Below are 21,057 nucleotides of genomic sequence, written 5' to 3'. Positions count from 1 at the left end.
TCTTCCTTGCCCTGTCTACACATTTAAATCTAGATCTGTAGGGACCTGTTCTAGGAATTAGATGTGGGCCCAAGAGACACAATTCAGATATGAATTTCAAAGCTCCTAAATTTTGGAGGTGTTTGAACACAGGGTATTAGTTAATGCCCATCTCTGCTCAAAATAAAAGAATAGTTCAGTCATCAACTACATTTGGGCTTCTGCCAAGTCTGCCATATGGTTTTCAGTTAAAGGGACAGACTGAGGTCACCAATTCATTTTACACAGGACTACTGAATTGTCAGACTAACAATTTTCAAATTGGGGCTAAATTTAAACTGATTTTGAAAGATGAAAGGCTGCATGTTCCATTTCCAATTTGCAGAGGCATTCAGCTCTAAAAACAATTTTTACAAACAAAATAAACACACCCCAGTAAGACCCCCCAACCCAAATCCTGGGTTTAGAGACTCCTGAGAGAATGTTAAGAATTGTTAAGTTATTCAAACCAACAAGGAATAAAGAGATACTATATAAATGGACACTTTAAAATCAAATTTTATTACAGTACAGTTGCAATTTGATCTAGATTCATCCCCGTGTGTTCTAAATAACCTGATGAAGGCACTCAATGGCAGCAGGTCTGCCAGAAAGGCCTGAGAGAAGCCAAGTAGTGCTCAAAATGGGAAGAGAGTGGCCAGTGAAGGAAAGTGGCCAGAGAATGCATTAATGTGGTGCATCTCCTAAGCAGCTTCCACTACAGTAGCTTCTATGTGGAGCTCCAGCTGCAACTTAAAACTGCTCCCCTATGGAGCAGTTAGGTCAAATGGCCCAAGGGAGGGCAAATGGCAATTTGGTGTGAATTCCCCCTGGAGGACATGGGGTCCAGACTGGTTCATGGAGGCATAAATTGCACCTCTCTCTGCCAGTTTGGGTGAATCTAGCCAGGAAAAGATAAGCTGTGCATATGATAAATATAAGCGTCTGCCTACTGCCCATCTTCCTATAAAATATATACACATATACATATACACATATATACACACACTGTACTGATGCTTACCTGGAGCTTCTGGGTCAAAGCATCCCTCTGTGCCTGAAGCTCTCTGGCATTATCAATTTCTTGTTTCAATCTTTCTATTTCCTGAGGAAGGAAAAAACAATCCCTTTAACAACATTACCGGATCTTAACTCAGTGCAAATAAGCCACTTTTTCTCTTCCAGGCCAAATCGTTCCAATTATACCAAAACTGACACTGAGCAGCTGCTTACCTTGACACTTCTTGTGGGTGGAGTTCAAAGCCCCTCCCCCCCAATAGTATGCAATCAGCAACTTCTGTAATTTATTGATCTGTATGTTAGATATTCATATGCCAACAATGAGCAATTCCATCTTGAAAAGTGTAACAACTCAAACAACATATTTGCCATCAAAGTTTAAGCTTTGTGGAGTTTCTCTTAATCTCCCACCCCAGCAAGGCTGGAATATTTTTTCTGGAAAATTGAGGGTCATGGTAATTAGAAGTTCAATCCTGGTCTGTATTTATTTAAAAAAAAAATATTTTAGTGCACACCAATGTACTCCTTTTCAAAAGAGAAGTCCAGACTTCAGTGGGGAGCTGCTTCCTATATCATTAGCAAGGGATGAAGCCAGCAGCAGCAAGAGAGAGGGAACAGAAATTGCCTGAACACAAAGTTCTGACCACTGACTGCCATATGAAGAGAGACTGATAAGAATGGTGTTTTTAGTTTAGAGAAAGTATGAGGGGATGAAGATGATAAAGGTATACAAAATGAACGGTATAGAGATTAGATCAGACATTTCTGTTCACTCATTCTCACGATACAAGAACAAGCAGTTGGTCAATGGAATTGAAAGGCAGCAGCTTTAAAACTGATAAATATTTCCCCCCACAATGCACAATTACGCTGTTGACCAATTTGCCACAAGATATCACTGAGGCCAAGAGCTTAGCAGGAATCAAAGGAGGACTGGATGTTCACGGCAACAACAAGAGCACACAGAATTACAATAGTAAGGATTAAAAAACAACAGGAAAAAAGAAACCAATACACAACCCCACATCTCAGGCACAAGCTGATCTCTAACAGGGGTTAGGAAGAAACTTGCCCTGTTGCGAAGTTATTCCATAACTGCCGATGTCAGGGTTTCTTGCACTTTCTCTTAAACATCTGGTGCTGGCCACTGTTGTAGACTACTGGTCTGACCCAGTATGGCAATGCCTATGTTCCTATATACTGCTTGTCTTGGAATTTTTGATAATGGGGGAGCCACAAAAGCCAATTCCCGCCACAGTCAGCTCCCTTCTCCCTCTTATCCTCCCACTTCAATATAGGTAGCTATCCCTTTTGGGGGTGGGTGGGTGCTTCACTTTGGGGCAGCACAGGTGGCTTCTCTAATTCCCCATACCCTCCTGCTGCTGGCCCAGACCCTGGCTGATGGCACAACAAGCAGCACTGAGTAGAGGGTGGAGCTTATTTAGAAGAAAGGGGCAGCTATATTAAAATAATTTTAACACATAAAGATTGGTTTGTTTCTCACCATGAACTCACTTCCCCAATAAAGGAAAGCAGTGCTTATAGCTGCTTTTTAAAATAAATACTTGTACTGACATTGCTTGTCTATAAATGGGATTCACAGCGCTTCATTTTGACTGCTGCTGTGAAGAAATGCTGCATGCTTCAGTACATGCTTTCTTTAGAGTGAACAGAAAAATGCAGATTTTTGGCTCAGATACACTAAAATCCAAACAATAGTTGTGATTCACAATCTAAGAAAATTTATTATTAGCCTCAAAAAGGCTAAAAAATGGATTCTTCTTACTTTAGTCCAAACAGAAATTACCTCTGTGCTCACAAGCAGATTTAAGATTAACATTACAAACTGTCATAAATAACATGATTTTTAAAGCCACTTTAAAATGTTATGAACAACATTAGCAAATACCTCTTCTTTCTTCTTCAGTGTGGATTCTAATTCCTGTATTGTCTGGTTTAATTCTGTTTTATGTGTATGGACTGCATTTGCTTGACTGCTCACACACTCCAGCTCAGTCACCTGTAGAAATAAATGTCAGCAATAAATATAGAATTTAGTGACAACATGAAGAATTACAAGGTACTAGTGCCTCCTTGCATTAACACTTACATCTGAAATATACATCTGTTGAAATATACTTATTAACTCTAGAAAATATATATGGATTAAAATGCTGAAAATATTTTTGTAAAACATTAGTATAAAATTCTTTACTCAATGGTTTGTATAATATTTCTCTCCTCTGAAATTTTAAATTTTGTTGCAATCTCTGATAGCTGAAAAATATTGGTTCTGTAGTCTGAAAAAAAGCCCCTTTTGCATGAAAATGTGCACTTACTAATTTTGAAAATGTTCAGGGAAGAAGAGGCATTATCTCTCTAGAGTCCACATGGTCTAGAGGATTGATCACAGGTCTGTCTAATCTGATCTATCTAACCTATCCACTGAAAGTTTTTAATATTGCATCGTGTTAATCAATGCCCATCCTGTCCTCCAAAAAGCAGCTACAATTTCTCAGATTCAATTTTTGAATCTGCATTCAAGACATAATGCTGCATACTTACCTACCGAAACATGGCTGCAGACATTTTAACTCCTTTATATTTTCAGATCTCACCTTTAGGCCAGTAGCTAAATGGCACATTTTGGTACTATACAGTTCCCTTTATTAGCAGACAGAGTGCTCTGTCCATCTGTCTTTGGATGAAATGCATAGCAATGGCACGTACAATTTCGATTTGAAGAGATATTAATATGCCTGTTGTTATACACAGACAAATGATCCTTGAGAGAACAATGGGTAACATTTTGTACATCCATGAATTATATTCTGTACTAACGTTGTTCATAAATCATTCAGAACACTGATGGAGCCATTATGTTTTCTATCAGTCCAGCTCTTGTATGTGTGAAGTAAGCTAAAAATATATTAATACTAAATAAAATGTTACTGAAAAATATTACTGCACAAAGCCCGACAACTCAGTTTTCTAAATAAATTATTTCCCTCTGAAGTTTAAGGCTCTAATTTTCTTTAAAGACCATAATTACAAAGAGTCTGCTTAATTACAGATACAATATGCTCCTGACTTGCATGAAGCATCTTTTAAAAGGGCCAGATTTTCAGCTGGTTTAAAATGAAGGTTACTTATTTGTAACCAGAGTTCTTCAAGATGGACTCTGCATATTCACACTCCTGGGTTGTGCTGGCTGGTGCAGCCTGAACAGTGGAGCTTTCTCCTAGTAGTGTCCGTTAAAGTGCTCATGCATCTCTCCACCACTTCCCTCAGTGTTCCTGAATATTCTGATGGAAAGGCTATAAAAAGTGGAAGGAACTGCTGCTGCCTCAGTTCATTCCACCACTGCCTCAGAGGTAGATTTTATTAGGACTGTGAGGAAGAGTGGGAGGGGGTAGAGATCCAGACTCCATCTCAAAGAACTCTGGTTACAGGTAAGAACATAAGAACAGCCATATTGGGTCAGATCAGTGATCCATCTAGCCCAGTATCATGTCTTCCGACAATGGCCAATGTCAGATGCTTCAAGGGGAATGAAAAGAACAGGGCAATTATCAAGTGATCCATCCTCTGTTGTCCAGTCCCAGAGGCTTAGGGACACCCAAAACATGGGGTTGCCTCCCTGACTATCTTGGCTAACAGCCATTGATGTACCTACCCTCCATGAACTTATCTAATTTTTTTTTTGAACCCAGTTATAATTTTGGCCTTCACAAGATCCGCTGGCAATGAGTTCCATAGGTTGATTGTACATAACCTTCATTTCTTCTTTGAATGTCCTCTGCATATTCCCACTCCTGGCATAGTTTGGAAAGCAGTACTCCATAAATGGGAGGTGGAACTCAGTGTCCTAATTAAATAAGGACTGAAGTACAACTCTATCAAACTGGGTGTCTACTCTAGGTGCCAGAACTAATGTATAATGTTAAGTAAAAGTATGTACAGTGCTTCAAGTGGCAGCCCTACATACCTTCCAAACTGGCACATGTCTAAGACATGCCAAGGATGTAGCCATTGCTCTAGCAGAATGTGATATAATCCAGCAGGGGGAGAATAGTTGCTAATCTATAGCTTTCCTGAATACACTGTCTAACCCATTTAGATATTGTTTGTGCCGAGACAGCCTGACTGCATAGGAGAAAAAGAGATTTAGGAGGCCTGTGAAATTCCTTAGCCCTACTCAGATAATAAGCTAGGGTTCTCTGAGCATCCAAAGTATGTAACCTTGATTCACTCTTGTGACCATGAGGAACAAAACTGGTAAATTTATTGTTTGATTAATGTGAAATTTCAATACTAAATAAAAATACTGGGTTAGGACAAAGCACCACCCTTATATTTGTGAAAAATAGTGAAAATTGGTCCAGCCACAAGGGTATGTAACTTGCTCACTTGCCCAGCTGAAATTATAGCTATTATAAAAGCAGTTTTAATAGACAAACGGAATAGAGAGCACTCTGACTAAGGCTCAAAAGGCAACTTTACGAGTTGTGCTAAGACTTACTTGAGATCCCATGGTGGAATTGCGTCTTTTACAGGTGGTTACAAATTAGAAAGTCCTTTCATATATGTCTTGACCGTACTGTGCGCAAAGTCAAATGTAATGTCTATGAAAACAGAATGCTGATATAGATGCTACCTGGAGCCATAAAGAGGAAACTGACAGATCTGAAACTAACTGAAATAAGTATTCCAGAATTGGTGTTAATACTGATGGTTCTGATTTGTTATGCATTCAGTTTACAAACCTCAGTCATTTAAGGTGAAAACATTTTCTGGTAGATTGTTTCAGAACTGAGTAGCACCTGTTGCACTTCTGAAGGACAAGATTTTTTAAAGTTTGTTAAAATCCTTTAGCCCACGCAGTCAGAGGTAGAGATAGAGCATCCAGATGGTAAATCCCGCCCTGTTGTTGCAACAATAAATCCGGTAATGCCAGAATCAGTCTGTCAATTCCCTCAGTAGCAGCAGTAGGTTGGTGTACCATTGTTGCCCCCAGCCATGCTGGAGCAACTGGGATCATTTTGGTTCTATACTGTTTTATCTTTCTCAAGAATTTCTGCATTAAATGGCAAGTATACAGCAGGCCTTTTCCCCAATTCAGGAGAAACACATCCAATATGGATTAGGTGTCCTTTCTTGCTCTTGATCAGAATTAGTGACACTGTATTACGTCTGGTGGCAAATAGGTCTTTATCTGGAAATTCCCAGAGGTTGAAGATGTTGTGTATTAGTTTCTTCTGTACTGATCATTTGTGTAATTGCATCATGTCTCTACGTAGTTGATCCACCAGTCATTGCGCTTTCCCATCAGATGAGAGGGCTATGGGATAAATGTTGTGCTGGACACACCAATCCTGCAACTTGATTGCCTCACTGCACAATTGAAATTAATAAAACTCTGCCTTGCTTATTGATATAATACGTGACTAACTACCTTCCCTTTGATGTGAGGTAGAGAAGATTTGGCAGACAGACTCTCTCAACTCTAATGTGTTTATGTATAGACTCTTTTCCTGAGAGTTTCAGTGTCCTCAAACTGACAGAGAGTTGAGATGATTCCCCTTCCCCCTGTTGGAAGCACCCAATGTCACAGTCATTGATGGAGCTAAAGATTGAATAATATCCCTCTTACAACATTTGTACTCTGAGTCCAGCACATTAAGGAGGTCAGCACATCTTCTCTTATGGTTAGAAATTTTCACATACTGTCTGTACTTGGTCTGTAATTTACTGCCAACAAGTACTGCAGAGTTCCCATTCTGAGAAGAGAGGATGATGTGACATAAATTGCTGCAGCCATTAGAGCCATATGTGTCAGAAAAAACCCTCCTATCTGGATAAGTTGGCAATGAAGCCTACATATGGTTGTCTGAAGTTTCAGAAATCTCATCTGTCAGAAAGAGCCTGCCTTCCCTATAATTGGGATTTTCTGTGGGAGACATAGGCATGACTTCCTCACATTAATTAAAATGTCCCAGGTCTTTGAAGAGGGAACATGTATAATGAGTATCATGGAAAAGATTTTCTTGCATTGTCTATTTTAGTAGCCAGTCATAGCGATGAGGGGTAAACAAAATGTCTTACCTCTGGGGGCAGTAGACAGACCAAAAGGAAGAACCTTGCACTGAAAATGTCTTTGACCTACCAGTGATACTTGAGGTGACTTGGCCTTATGGAAATAGGCATCCTTTAGATCAAGAGCCAGAACCAATCTAAGGTGGAAAAGGGGGGTATGATGGACACTACTGCCAACACGGGAAGCAGGAATTTCCTGAGGAAGGCATTGAGCTTTCTTTAACAAGAATCAGATGAAGCCCTCCATCCTTCGGTTTGAGGAAATATCTTGATTAAAACCCTTGATGTGTAAATTCTCTTGGAACCTCCACTATTACACCCACAAGGAGCAGGTGTTACAGACTGACAATATCCTGCAACATCCTGGACAAACCTTATGGACCTAAGATAAACTTAACTGAACTAATTTAAACCTTACTGAATTAGGGTTAATACCTTTGTGATCCATTGTATTAAAAATTCAATTGTGTATGTGTTATTGTGGAATTGTATGCAACTCCTTTAGGAGAACGGGGATAATGGAATTGCCCTGATTATCAACCCCTTTGAAGCCACCCCGACAAAGTTCACATATACTAGTTCAAGCTCGATTCTCAGGGACCAACAAAGAAAGCATTTTTGAATAAACAGCCTGGTTTTATTTGGGGCCTTCTTCCTGATTCAGCAAATGGACAGGCCCCAATCCTTAAGGAAGGGTTGGAAAGACTGGGCCTACTCAGGCCTCATAAGACTAGGTGTTTGTTCTGAGCTGAAGCTGCGCTGAACTTGAAACCACATGGAAATCCTTTTGGGTGGGGTATTGAAGGACTGCTCCTCCCAGAGCCCATGTTCGGGTTGGGGAGATCTCTGGTAAGATTATTACCATGAGTGTATCTTCCTATATTGGTTTTAATATGTTTTCTCAGTAATGCTTTTATCTGAAAAATAAAATAGGCTGCTTAGAAAGACCTCTGCTGTAACTTACAACTGTGGGCAGTGAGCCTGCTAACCATGACTGCAGAGAAAGCAAGCAGATGTGCTTGGGCCACCTGTCTTGGCTCCCAATAACACAGTGAAAGGAGGGTACTGTGCATTCCGGAAATATCCCAATCAGACGGGAGTAAGACTGTCTTCACCCAAGAAAGGCAAACACCTGGGGAAATGGAAGCCTCAGAACAGGTGCTCTTGCTGGACCACTGAAAGTAAATACAGATGGAGCTGCACTGAAGTGGGACTGGACCCCTGATGTTATCAAGTTCTTCTGAGAGGGGTTCCTGAATAGGAAGGGTTGGAGAGACTGGGAGAAGGTATATTTTTGAATTGAATTACATACCCTTTTTCCATTACTTCCAGGGTCAACTTGTCTGACATTATGGACTTCTATTTGTTCACAAGCCAGATAGTCTGTCCCCAAATAAGGGATGGAGAGGACTGATGTAGAATTGATTCGAGCTCTCTATCTTCATGTCAAATCTGTGACCTGGGAACTGAGCAGAAGTTGAGGTTGCACGCTACTTCCCTGTAATTTGTGGTTGAAAAGCCTTCCTTTTCTGCTGTGTTTGAAAAGAAACCAGCTGCTGCTGGTGAAATTGCCATCTTTGAGAGAGATACTATGAAGAGGACAATGATGGATAAAATTGTCTGTTGTATCAAAATGTAGGACAAGAGGCCCCCCGCTGTTGGAAAAACATCCAAAGAACAAGCAGCTGATCTTGTATCTTTCATGTTTTCCACTGTCTTGTCAGTATTAATACTGAATTATCCATCCCCTTCAAAAGGGAGCTTCTCCACCTTGCACTTTGTTTCAGGAGGGAGAGTAGAGGATCTCAGCCATGCATGACTTCTTAATGTGACTGGAGATGCTTCTGCCCTAGCCAAGGAATCCAAAGCATGAAAAGATGCTCTGAGGGCATGTTTTGATACATTTTGACAGTTATTATAGCATTAACCAGTTTGTGCTGGTCTTCGTGAAGTATTTTACTGAAAGTAGAAATCTTTTTCCATAAATGGAATTAATATGCATGGTAATTTGCCATTGTGGTTCCAAGTGACATAGAACAAAACACCTTTCTTCCTATCGCATCCAAATTCTTGCCTTCTTTACTATATAGAGTAGAAAGTGCTTGTCCCCCTCTGGTACTATTTACTTGAGGCTGCTACAACCAGAGAATGCACATTGGGGTGTGAGTGAAAGGAAAACCCTTCATATAGTAAATGAGACAATTTGTCTGCCTTTTTAGAAATTGGTTGACAGGATGCCAGGGTAGACCAAAACATTTTGGTAGGTCTACTGCATCTAGGAAAGGGAGAGAGACTTTATTCTTCAATGGGGCACCAAGAATGTTGAAAAGGGGGTGAGATGTTTCCTCCAGTGCCACGGATAGAAGTTTTAAAGTTATGGCCATCCTTTTTACAAGTTCATGAAATTGTAGTGTATCCTCAGAAGGAGAGGAAGCAAATTTTATTCCAACATTCTCATCAGGGGATGAATCTCTGTTTCCAATTCTGTCTCTAATTGTTGGTATTCCACCTGAAGAACTAGTTCTTTCTTCTGCAAAACTGTAAGGTACAAAGGTGCTCTCTGAAAATAGAGGTCGTAATTGGATCCGTGAATCTCAAATCTGATGGACAAGTCTTTTATTGTTCTTTAGTCAAAGTGGGATTCTTGTGCCAATAATGCTAAGTATATAGCACTGGATGGCGGCCAATAGGACCAGACCACTGACAGTGACCAATCTTGCCAGTATCTTGCCACATTCTAGTAGTGATTCATAACCCAGAGGCAATGAGGTCTGAAAACTCCACATCTAAGAGTACACCCTGTCCTGTAAGGCTGAAATCTAGCATGGACCACCAGTGGCTTAGATCAATCCTGTTCCTGTTTTGACTGAGGATCCAACCTTGGAACCGATGCAGATACAACTGGCGAGACCAAATGAACTGGGAAGCGCAGCATAACAAATGGTAGGATAATTTTATTTAGCGAGTCCAAAGGTGTTTTAGGAGAAGATAGAGAAGACTGGAGAAAAATGAGAAAGTTCATCCACCCATCCACTTTTCTTTTCAGGTGTGGAGATCTGAATAGCAACAATCTGAGGGTGCTTTTCTCTTCCCTTCTTTAGATGGTCTGTCCCATGGATCCGGTACAGGATCTGGCTGTGGATTTGTGTAGAGTATTCAGCTATCACAGTAACTTTGGTAGCTATATGTGACTGTGATAAAAGAACCATCTATTCTGGAAGGATCTTGAGTACCATTTTGGATCTCATGAACTCATGGGATTTGGCAGTTGTGGTCTATGCCAAGTGTCAAGCTGTCCTATAGTGGCTCAAGATTGTGAATACCAGCCTCAGACAGTTAAGATGCAGGGTACAAACCCCAAACTGGCTGTGAATTCTATACTTAGATTTCACCAACAAATACCAAGTGTGAACTCCTCAGGCACTATAACAGCCTAACCATGGAGTCAAAGAGAGTCCCCTTAGCTACTTCTCTATCTTGTCACCCAGGTAAGCCTGCCTTTGTGATAGATGGTCCCTTACACCAAAAATCACAACATTCAGGTTGTTTCCAATCCCAAAGGACCAATCACTTATCCCAGGTCAATCGCACTTCAGATCTTACACCAAAGACAATGTTTATAGCCGATCCTATAACAAACTATCTAAAGATTTAACAACTAAGAAAAAGAAATGAGAGTTATTTACAAGGCTAAAGCAGATAAAAATACACACAAATGAGTTACAGTCTTAAGTTTCAAAAGGCAACAGAAGCTTCTATAATAAGCAAGCTCTATATGTCCTTCACTGCTAAACCAGGCCAAGCACTGCTGATCTTTTGGTTATGCTTAGTAATCCTTGCTCCTCAGAGTCCAAACAGCATAAAGATATAGTTTTTTCTTGTTAAGGATTTTTATTCCCCTGTCCCCCAAGTTCAAGCTGATGGGATGTGTTCATGCTCACATCTCATCTTCACTGGATGGGAGGAATGCAATTACCAAAGCCTTTGTTCTTTGATGTTTCACAATGATTCATTTGGTTTCAATGGACCTTCTTGGTGGGCCTTCTGTAGGAAGCCAGCATTTTACATTAATTAATGTTTCTTTCCTGTTTGATGATTTACACAATTACAGAGGATTACAATGCAAACCCTGAATATAACTTTATAGTATGGGGTACAGATGTTATAAGTGAGATTAATACATGCAGCATCCTGCAAGAGTTTAATAAAGTCTATACACATTTTATAAACTTAACATCTATTTTAACAATGCTAACACACAGGAGAGGCAGACTAATTCAGGTATGTATTTGTCAGTGTTCAGCAGAGGAATAGGCATGAGCTGGTACCAGGTCTCCCAGCATCACACCAAGATTTTCCCTGATGGACAGCCTTACTTTTCAGTTTTGGAATGGACATAGTCAGATCTGAGTGTACTGGATCTGATTAACCTTTTGTGTGGGACTTGACCCTGCTCAAAGGGGCCCTTTTGTCTTTTGCCATTTTTTCAGAACCACCATGAAAGGATCCAACAACTTCTCTTGTGCCTCAGAGCTTACTGTTAAGCTCTTGACTGGCATCACAAGACATCTCCGAAACCTTTTTTCTAAGATCTGAAGGATACCAAATCCATACATTTGTTTTGTAAACTTTCATGTGTTTCAGAACAACCCAGTTATTGCCAAAATTTTGCCATGAAGTGTGTTTCTGATACTGAACATTTCAGAAAAAGGTAGTGAAACTATAAAGTTCTAAAAGACTAAACTTTTAGAACTTTATAGTTTCAATGAAGCTGTATGCAGTCTTTTTCCCTCTCAGCCCTAGGTCCATGGTTGGGAAGGAGGGCAACTGGAGCAGGAAGATAGGGGGACAATGGACAGCAAACTAATATAGATTAATGCACGTACCTAGTCCTAACTTGCCAATGTTAACAAGGGGTGAGACTTTCAGTTATTGGCACATCTTCAGGGGCTGCTGGTTCCTGTATTTGAGGATCCAGATCCTCTGGGAGGACCCTAGGACCTATTAATAAGTTTTCCCAAGCCCAACAGGGTTTTAACACATTTCATAGAATCATAAACTTTAAGGTCAGAAGGGACCATTATGATCATCTAGTCTGACCTCCTGCACAACACAGGCCAGAGAATCTCACCCAGCCACTCCTATAACAAACCCCTAACCTATGTCTGAGCTACTGAAGTCCTCAAATCGTGGTTTAAAGACTTCAAGGTGCAGAGAATCCTCCAGCAAGTGACCTGTGCCCCACGCTGCAGAGGAAGGCAAAAAAACCCCAGGGCCTCTGCCAATCTGCCCAGGAGAAAAATTCCTTCCCGACCCCAAATATGGTGATCAGCTAAACCTGAGCATGTGGGCAGACTCATGAGCCGGACACCCAGGAAAGAATTCTCTGTAGTAACTCAGATCCCACCCCATCTAACATCCCATCACAAGCCATTGGGCATATCTATCACTAATAGTTGAAGATCAGTTAATTGCCAAAATTAGGCTATCCCATCATATCATCCCTTCCATAAACTTATCAAGATTAGTCTTCAAGCCAGATATGTCTTTAGCCCCCCACTGCTTCCCTTGGAAGGCTGTTCCAGAACTTCACTCCTCTGATGGTTAGAAACCTTCATCTAATTTCAAGTCTAAACTTCCTGATGGCCAGTTTATATCCATTTGTTCTTGTGTCCACATTGGTACAGAGCTTAAATAATTCTTCTCCCTCTGTGGTATTTATCCCTCTGATATATTTATAGAGAGCAATCATATCTCCTCTCAGACTTCTTTTGGTTAGGCTAAACAAGCCAAGCTCTTTGAATCTCCTTTCATAAGACAAGTTTTCCATTCCTCGGATCATCCTAGTCGCCCTTCTCTGTACCTTTTCCAGTTTGAATTAATCTTTCTTAAACATGGGAGACCAGAACTGCACACAATATTCCAGATGAGGTCTCACCAGTGCCTTGTATAACGGTACTAACACCTCCTTATGTCTACTGGAAATACCTCACCTGAGGCATCCCAAGACGGCATTAGCTTTTGTCACGGCCATATTACATTGGTGGCTCATAGTCATCCTGTGATCAACCAATACTCCGAGGTCCTTCTCCTCCTCCGTTACTTCCAACTGATGCGTCCCCAGTTTATAACAAAAATTCTTGTTATTAATCCCTAAATGCATGACCTTGCACTTTTCACTATTAAATTTCATCCTATTACTATTACTCCAGTTTACAAGGTCATCCAGATCTTTCTGTATGATATCCCGGTCCTTCTCTGTATTGGCAGTACCTCTCAGCTTTGTGTCATCCGCAAACTTTATTCGCACATTCCCGCTTTTTGTGCCAAGGTCAGGAATAAAAAGATTAAATAAGATTGGTCCCAAAACCGATCCCTGAGAAACTCCACTAGTAACCTCCTTCCAGCCTCACAGGTCACCTTTCAGTGTGACCCATTGTAGTCTCCCCTTTAACCAGTTCCTTATCCACCTTTCAATTTTCACAATGATCCCCATCTTTTCCAATTTCGCTAATAATTCCCCATGTGGAAACATATCAAATGCCTTACTGAAATTGAAGTAAATTAAATCCACTGCATTTCCTTTGTCTAAAATATCTGTTACCTTCTCAAAGAAGGAGATCAGGTTGGTTTGACACGATCTACCTTTTGTAAAACCATGCTGTATTTTGTCCCAATTACCATTGACTTCAATGTCCTTAAATACTTTCTCCTTCAAAAATTTTTTCCAAGACCTTGCATACTACAGAGGCCAAATTAACAGGCCTGTAGTTACTCGGATCACTTTTTTCCCCCTTTCTTAAAAATAGGAACTATGTGAGCAATTCTCCAGTCGTACAGTACAACCCCTGAGTTTACAGATTCATTAAAATTTTTTGCTAATGGGCTTGCAATTTCATGTGCCAGTTCCTTTAATATTCTTGGATGAAGATTATCTGCCCCCCCCCCCCCGATTTAGTCCCATTAAGCTGTTCAAGTTTGGCTTCTACCTCGGATGTGGTAATATCTACCTCCATATCCTCCTTCCCATTTGTCACCCTACCATTATCCCTAAGCTCCTCATTAAAGACTGAGGCAAAGTATTTGTTTAGATATTGGGCCATGCCTAGATTATTCTTAACCTCCACTCCATCCTCAGTATTTAGCAGTCCCACTTCTTCTTTCTTTGTTTTCTTCTTATTTATACGGCTATAGAACCTTTTACTATTGGTTTTAATACATGGAAGATCTCATGTTTCTTCTTTTTGTCCAGAGAATTTCATAATAGACCTCTCTGACTCATTGGACAATATAGGTTAATACACATAACTAGAGTGGAACTAATTCATTTGTTTTTAAAAATTGAATGAAGAATAATCAGGGACAGGGGTATTTTGGCATAGTTTCTGTATTAAAAAAGGATGACGAAATTTACAAATAACGTAAAATAAATAGAAGAGACTAAGGCCATTGTTTAAAGGCAAGGTTTTGAAAATATTTATATAAAATAGAAAAAGCTTGAGTTTGAATGAAGTTCGAAATATTAAAAAAGACAAAGGTATCTGTGACAGGTGGGGCTGCTCCATAGTGCCCCCGGTGGAACCAAGTGTGGTTCTGCGGGTGCTCCCTGAGTCCACAAGTTTTGACTGTCTGCTTGGAGAAGGGCAGCTTGTGCCCTACGCTTAGCAACAGTCTCTAAACAGTTAAACACAAATAAACTCAAAATTTGGCTGTTTGTGCCTTTTAATAAACAAACAACAACAAAGCAAGCACTTATTTGCAGCACTTGAAGGCAAGGCCCTGACCCGGCATTGGGCTTGTGGGTTAGCACTGAGGAGCACAGTCTCTGCCCAGTCTCGCCCAGCTCTGCCCCTGAGAAGAATCTGGGAAGCATTCTTAATTGGCCTGCTGGCTCCTGATTGGTCAGTTCTCCTCCTTGCCCTTCTAGGGCTCTGGACAACTAAGTCTTGTTGGTAGCCCAGCCTGACTGTATGTGCAGATGTGTGTGCGCGGATGTGTGTGGGGAGGGAGGTGTCAGGATGCCAACACCTCTAGTAGGGGTTAGGGAAGGCCTGATAGATCCCAAGGGCCCCAATCTCCTCCTTCTAGAATATCCACACCATCCCAGGAAAAGAAATCTGCATTCTAGCGCTGTGAACCTTGGTATCGCATGCAAAAGGCATATGGTTGCAGTGCCAAATAACATTGAGTAATGCGAGGACTAGTGTCCTTCATCACCTGCAACCATTTATGGGGTGGATTGTCCATTATTAGGTTAAAGGGAGACCCTAAAATATAATAATGTAATTCCCCAACAACCTATTTGATGGTCAGGCATTCTTGCTTGATGATGAAGAATCTAGTCTCTAGTGGCTGCAGTTTCTGAATAGTATAAGATCCTCCACAACCTGAAAGTTTTGTGACACTGCTCCCAAACGTACTGCAGAAGCATCAGTTTGCAGTAAGAACTGGAATGAGAAGAAGTCCAGACTCTGAAGTACAGGCTGCTGACACAGGGTACTCTTTATCTTGATAATGGCTTCATCACAGTCAGTTGTCCACTGCTCTGGGTGCAGTGGCCTTTGTGAGGTCTGTCAATGGTGCTGCAAGGTTTGCGAAGTGGGGCATGAACCTAATGTAGTAGTTGGCCCACTCCCAGGAAAGCACCCCCCGCCCCCCTCTCCATAGCACTATGTCCATCCATACCCTACTTCAATGGTGTGCTTATGAGAGAAAGGAGATCAAGGGAGCCCCAAGGTGTCCTTTAGGTGCTACCTGTTGGCACTGAGGGAAAGCATCACAAAAATTCACTACTTCTTTGTGGACCCCTGGCTGATAAAATCTCCAGGGTTTTGTCTCTGCCCAAGTGAGCAACGAAGGGACTCATGTGCCAGCTGTAGCATTTTTTTCTGAACGTTTCAAAGCACCAGGATCTAGTGGCATACCTCACCTGGGCTGGAGTTCATCTCCACTCAACAGAGTAAGTCATTTTGCCACTTGAAATAAGGACATTGGGCGGTTTAAACCTCCTGAGAGATAGTTCCATTAACCACCACAATCTAGGTGTATGCCTCTCCAAGGGTGGCATCTCCTTGTTCTTCTCAGACCAAATCAAAGGAACTGGTTAACAGCATTGGGTTGATGTTGGGAAGAGAGTTATTCCGAGGCTGTTCTGCTGAGCTGCCAGCCAGCTCATCAGCTGCCAAGGCTGTTTGCAATCAAGCAAGTTGTCGCTGTTTCTGAGTCTTCTTGAATTGCAAGAAGCCATTACAGAGGTTGGAGCCCACAATCAGGAAGATGTCAGACAGGTGGTCAGATCTGATGTCTGAGCTCTCTGAGTGGTGCAGTAATAGTGAAGAGAAACATTGCCAGTCCCTCCTGATTATTACTTCCCATGGCAAACTGGGTGTTATACCAACCTGAAGCATTCTGGTTGGTCCCGTATGTTCAAAGATCGCCAGGTTATTGGGTAGGTATGAGTATCCCCATGGACCCAGGTCATATACACTGGATCATCCTCCTGTTGCTCTCCAGAATCCAGTAAGGTCTCCCAGACTAGGGTTCAGAAGCACCTTGAGTTTATTAGCTCTGATACTGTTGAGCCCCATAGAACTACTGGATTTACAAATCCTTAGCAACAGTTCTCATCTGTTCTTCCTGAGAGGCCCTAGCACTCCATGAAACCACACTCTATGAAATTGCATGAGTGACTGATGTACCCCAGCTTTCCACAGTGGAGACAGATGATCATTTGTTTAGGGGAAGCTCCCTGACTGGCTCCCAGGTGTGACTCCATGTACTTCCTCTCTGATGCTCTTTTGGTGTTGTTGTGCGGTGCCTTCTGGGGTCCATGAGGAGGGTAACCCTCGTTCTGAGACTTTTCCAGGAAACCTGAACTACTAGGAAAGGGCCGAGGGTGATTCCTTGGGAGGTTGGGGCCAGGCTTCTCCAGGCCCAGGTGGCTCACACTGGTCGGGTCAACCAAACAGCATAAAGTCCTCTGTGAATAGGATGGCACCTTCAGTGGTGCTGGAGTTATGTCTGTGTATGGTAGGTTTGAATGGTGGCTTGCAAAACCTCTAGATACTGTCTGCACACTACAGACTCTACAATCTCAACTGGAGAGCAGGAAACCAGCCGAAGCAAGTAGGTGGCCCAATCCTTTAGTTGCTGGGCATTGGAACAGGGTTGTATCCCAAAGGAGAAAGTTTCTATCTGGAACCAGTGCTGGTAAGTCTCCAGTGATACTCCTGGTCAGTCAAAGATGGTGGCTTTCAGGGTATCATAGTCCTTTGTGGCTTCATCATTTAAGGCCCAGTAACCTGTCTGAGCTTCCCCAGACAGAAAAGGAGCTAGTCATGCAGCTTAGGTAGTCTTTTCCCACTGAACAGCGTAACATGTATTTCAAGATCATCATCAGGTCCCCGTTTGGTAAGGTCTATTCCTGACCCCAACAGTGTCCCTCTGGAATGGGAGAGGCTGGTGATCCACCCATTTATTGCCTCCTAGAACGGTCATTGCCGCTATGGCTGCTGCCTGTACAGTAGCTTGAGGAGCACAGCTTGCTGCTTCTGGGTGGCCTCGTTGGCGGCCAGTTGCGCATCCAGGAAAAGCCTCTGCTGCAGAGCCGGGAGTTATACAGTCTCCTCCATGGTTCTCATTTACAGAAAGGAGGAGTCGATCCTACTGCTAATACCAAGTTGGGATAGGTGGGGCTGCTCCATAGTGCCTCTTGTGGGGCCAAGTGTGGTACTGCAGGTGTTCACTGCTTTAGACCACAAGTACTGGCAGCCTGCTTGGAGCAGGGTGACCATGTCACAAGCTCAGCAACCGTCCCTAAAGAGTTAAATAAAAATAAACTCAGATGTCGGCTGTCAGCACCTTTAAATAAACAAACAACAACATACTTAGTTGCAGCACTTGAAGACAAGGCCCTGTGGTTCTGGGATAGCAATGAGGAGCTCCAATTCTGTCACAGTCCTTATCCGGCCTGCTGGCTCCCAATTGGTCAGTTTCTCCTTTTGGCCCTTTTAGGCCTCTGGAGGACTAAGTCTTGTTGGTAGCCTAACTGGGCAGGTGGGTTTTAGGGTGCCAACACCTCCAGCAGAGTGCAGAAAAGGCCTGATATTATGCTTATGATATTTAACAGCAAGAGAGACAGTCAGGCTAGAATTAATGAGAATAATAAAAAATGAAAAAAGGGTTATATAGAACTGTAAAGACGAATGCTAATTATAAACATACTACATCAAGGTTCTGGTTGAATATAAAACTATACAGGAAAAAGGCAAGCAGTAACATAATTTTAGCATCAAAAACAATAGTGAAGGACTAAATACAGAAAAATAAGATCAAGCCCATTGTTCAGTACATGTGATATGTTGCTTTATGTAGCCCATTGTTCAGTACATGTGATATGTTGCTTCTGTGTTTGATCCTCAGAGGATAAGAGTCTGCTACAGCTCCCAGCTTGAGGACTTAGGCCCCCATCCTGCAAACACTCACTAACTTAACTTTACTTAAATGAGTAATTCAATTAAAGTAAATGATCTTACACTTCTAAAATACAAATTATAAAGCAGTTTTACCAAATTGCATAGAAAATTTAATTTTCAAAACTACACTATGCATCATTAAACAGATGTAAAACAAGTCGTTATTTCTGGAAACTCCAATTCATTCTTGTTTCTTTCCTTTCTCTGGTAACAAATGTGATTATCCACTATGGTTCTCCCTCTCACTATGTCACTGGCTTTTTTGTGGTTTTCAAGGACAATCTGATTGGTGTGTGAGCTTCCCAAGAGAACAGACACACAGGCACAGATATAAACACCGCCCATCCAGGATGCTCTCACAGAAAAATCTTGTATACAGAGAACCCATTTAACTACGCTTTAACATGCAAACCAGTACTGGGGTTGTTGTCTCCCCTTGAAATCTATCTTAATATGAATATTTCTAAAAATCAGGGCTATTCATTACAGGAGTCTCTTTTCTTGACAGGGCTCTCAGGATCAAATGGCATGTTTCTTGGGAGCTTAATGGACAGATTTTTGGTCATGTTTCATCTACATGCGCTCTGAAGAAAGAGTTGGATTTAACAACTGAGCCTATTATAATGATAATCCATTTGTCAAAAAAGGCACAATCACTTAACCTCTGCTGACCATCATATGGTGTAGCTAAAACATTGCCTCCTGGTCTGTTATTCCAATATTTCAGCAGAATTTTAAGCACCAGTTTCTATCTTTATTACAGAGGGAGCTAACTGAGATGCAGTAGCTTGTCAAAATTGTGCTTTAAAAAAAATGTCACTGAATTAACTACCAAATCTAAAAGCTTCTCCAGTTCCAAACATGGGACCTCACCCTAAAGGGTACTGACTGATTCTTGTAAAGTGCTGAGGGAACTTTTGAAAGTGCTCAGAACCTTACAGGATCAGGCCCAGTCTAGATTAACCACCTACATCCTGATTTGATCCACTTTTCCATCAATCATGCTGATGGCATATTGATGTTGATTTTTTTTTTTAAAATGCCGGAACTCCATATATTTGCTTAGAGAGCTGGGTTTATTGGGTCAGGTCTATCTCGAAGATAGCTGGGACTGCTGGTAGCGTAGGGCCTGAGGAGGGAATCTACATAGCCAGACAATCCTGCTGTCAGGGTGCCAATGCCTGAGATGATGGGGCATCCAGGATTTCCAGGTTTATGGATCTTGGGTAGCAGATATAGCAAGATAGATATAGAGATAGCAGCACTCCCAGCTATCTTCGAGACACCACTGACTTCCTGAGGAAACTACAATCCATCGGTGATCTTCCTGAAAACACCATCCTGGCCACTATGGATGTAGAAGCCCTCTACACCAACATTCCACACAAAGATGGACTACAAGCCGTCAGGAACAGTATCCCCGATAATGTCACGGGAAACCTGGTGGCTGAACTTTGTGACTTTGTCCACACCCATAACTATTTCACATTTGGGGACAATGTGTACCGTCAAATCAGCGGCACTGCTATAGGTACCCGCATGGCCCCACAGTATGCCAACATTTTTAGGGCTGACTTAGAACAGCGCTTCCTCAGCTCCCGTCCCCTAATGCCCCTACTCTACTTGTGCTATATTGATGACATCTTCATCATCTGGACCCATGGAAAAGAAGCCCTTGAGGAATTCCACCATGATTTCAACAATTTCCATCCCACCATCAATCTCAGCCTGGACCACTCCACATAAGAGATCCACTTCCTGGACACTACAGTGCTAATAAGCGATGGTCACATAAACACCACCCTATACCGGAAACCTACTGACCGCTATACTTACCTACATGCCTCCAGCTTTCATCCAGACCACACCACACGATCCATTGTCTACAGCCAAGCTCTATGATACAAACGCATTTGCTCCAACCCCTCAGACAGAGACAAACACCTACAAGATCTCTATCAAGCATTCTTACAACTACAATACCCACCTGCGGAAGTGAAGAAACAGATTGATAGAGCCAGAAGAGTTCCCAGAAGTCACCTACTACAGGACAGACCCAACAAAGAAAATAACAGAACGCCACTAGCCATCACCTTCAGCCCCCAACTAAAACCTCTCCAACGCATCATCAAGGATCTACAACCTATCCTGAAGGATGACCCATCACTCTCACAGATCATGGGAGACAGGCCAGTCCTTGCTTACAGACAGCCCCCCAGCCTGCAGCAAATACTCACCAGCAACCACATACCCCACAACAAAAACACAAACCCAGGAACCTATCCTTGCAATAAAGCCCGTTGCCAACTGTGTCCACATATCTATTCAGGGGACACCATCATTGGGCCTAATCACATCAGCCACACTATCAGAGGCTCGTTCACCTGCACATCCACCAATGTGGTATATGCCATCATGTGCCAGCAATGCCCCTCTGCCATGTACATTG

The 21,057-nt window shown here is 41.9% G+C and overlaps 1 protein-coding gene across 1 annotated transcript in view; it reads right to left on the bottom strand.

Moving 5' to 3' along the window:
* HOMER1 (homer scaffold protein 1) overlaps positions 1–21,057 on the bottom strand; it is a 106,451-nt gene that overhangs the window by 8,344 nt on the left and 77,050 nt on the right. The window contains exons 7-8 of the mRNA XM_077816305.1: positions 2,948–3,058; positions 1,043–1,123 (exon numbers count right to left, since the gene is read on the bottom strand). Of these exons, the coding sequence (XP_077672431.1) occupies positions 1,043–1,123; positions 2,948–3,058 (192 nt within the window). The remainder of the gene's footprint in view (positions 1–1,042; positions 1,124–2,947; positions 3,059–21,057) is intronic.

This window comes from Eretmochelys imbricata, chromosome 5 (assembly GCF_965152235.1).
Source record: "Eretmochelys imbricata isolate rEreImb1 chromosome 5, rEreImb1.hap1, whole genome shotgun sequence".
In the NCBI taxonomy this organism is placed as follows: domain Eukaryota; kingdom Metazoa; phylum Chordata; order Testudines; family Cheloniidae; genus Eretmochelys; species Eretmochelys imbricata.
Note: the sequence above shows the minus strand (reverse complement) of the source record. Positions and strands in the feature narration are given on the sequence as shown.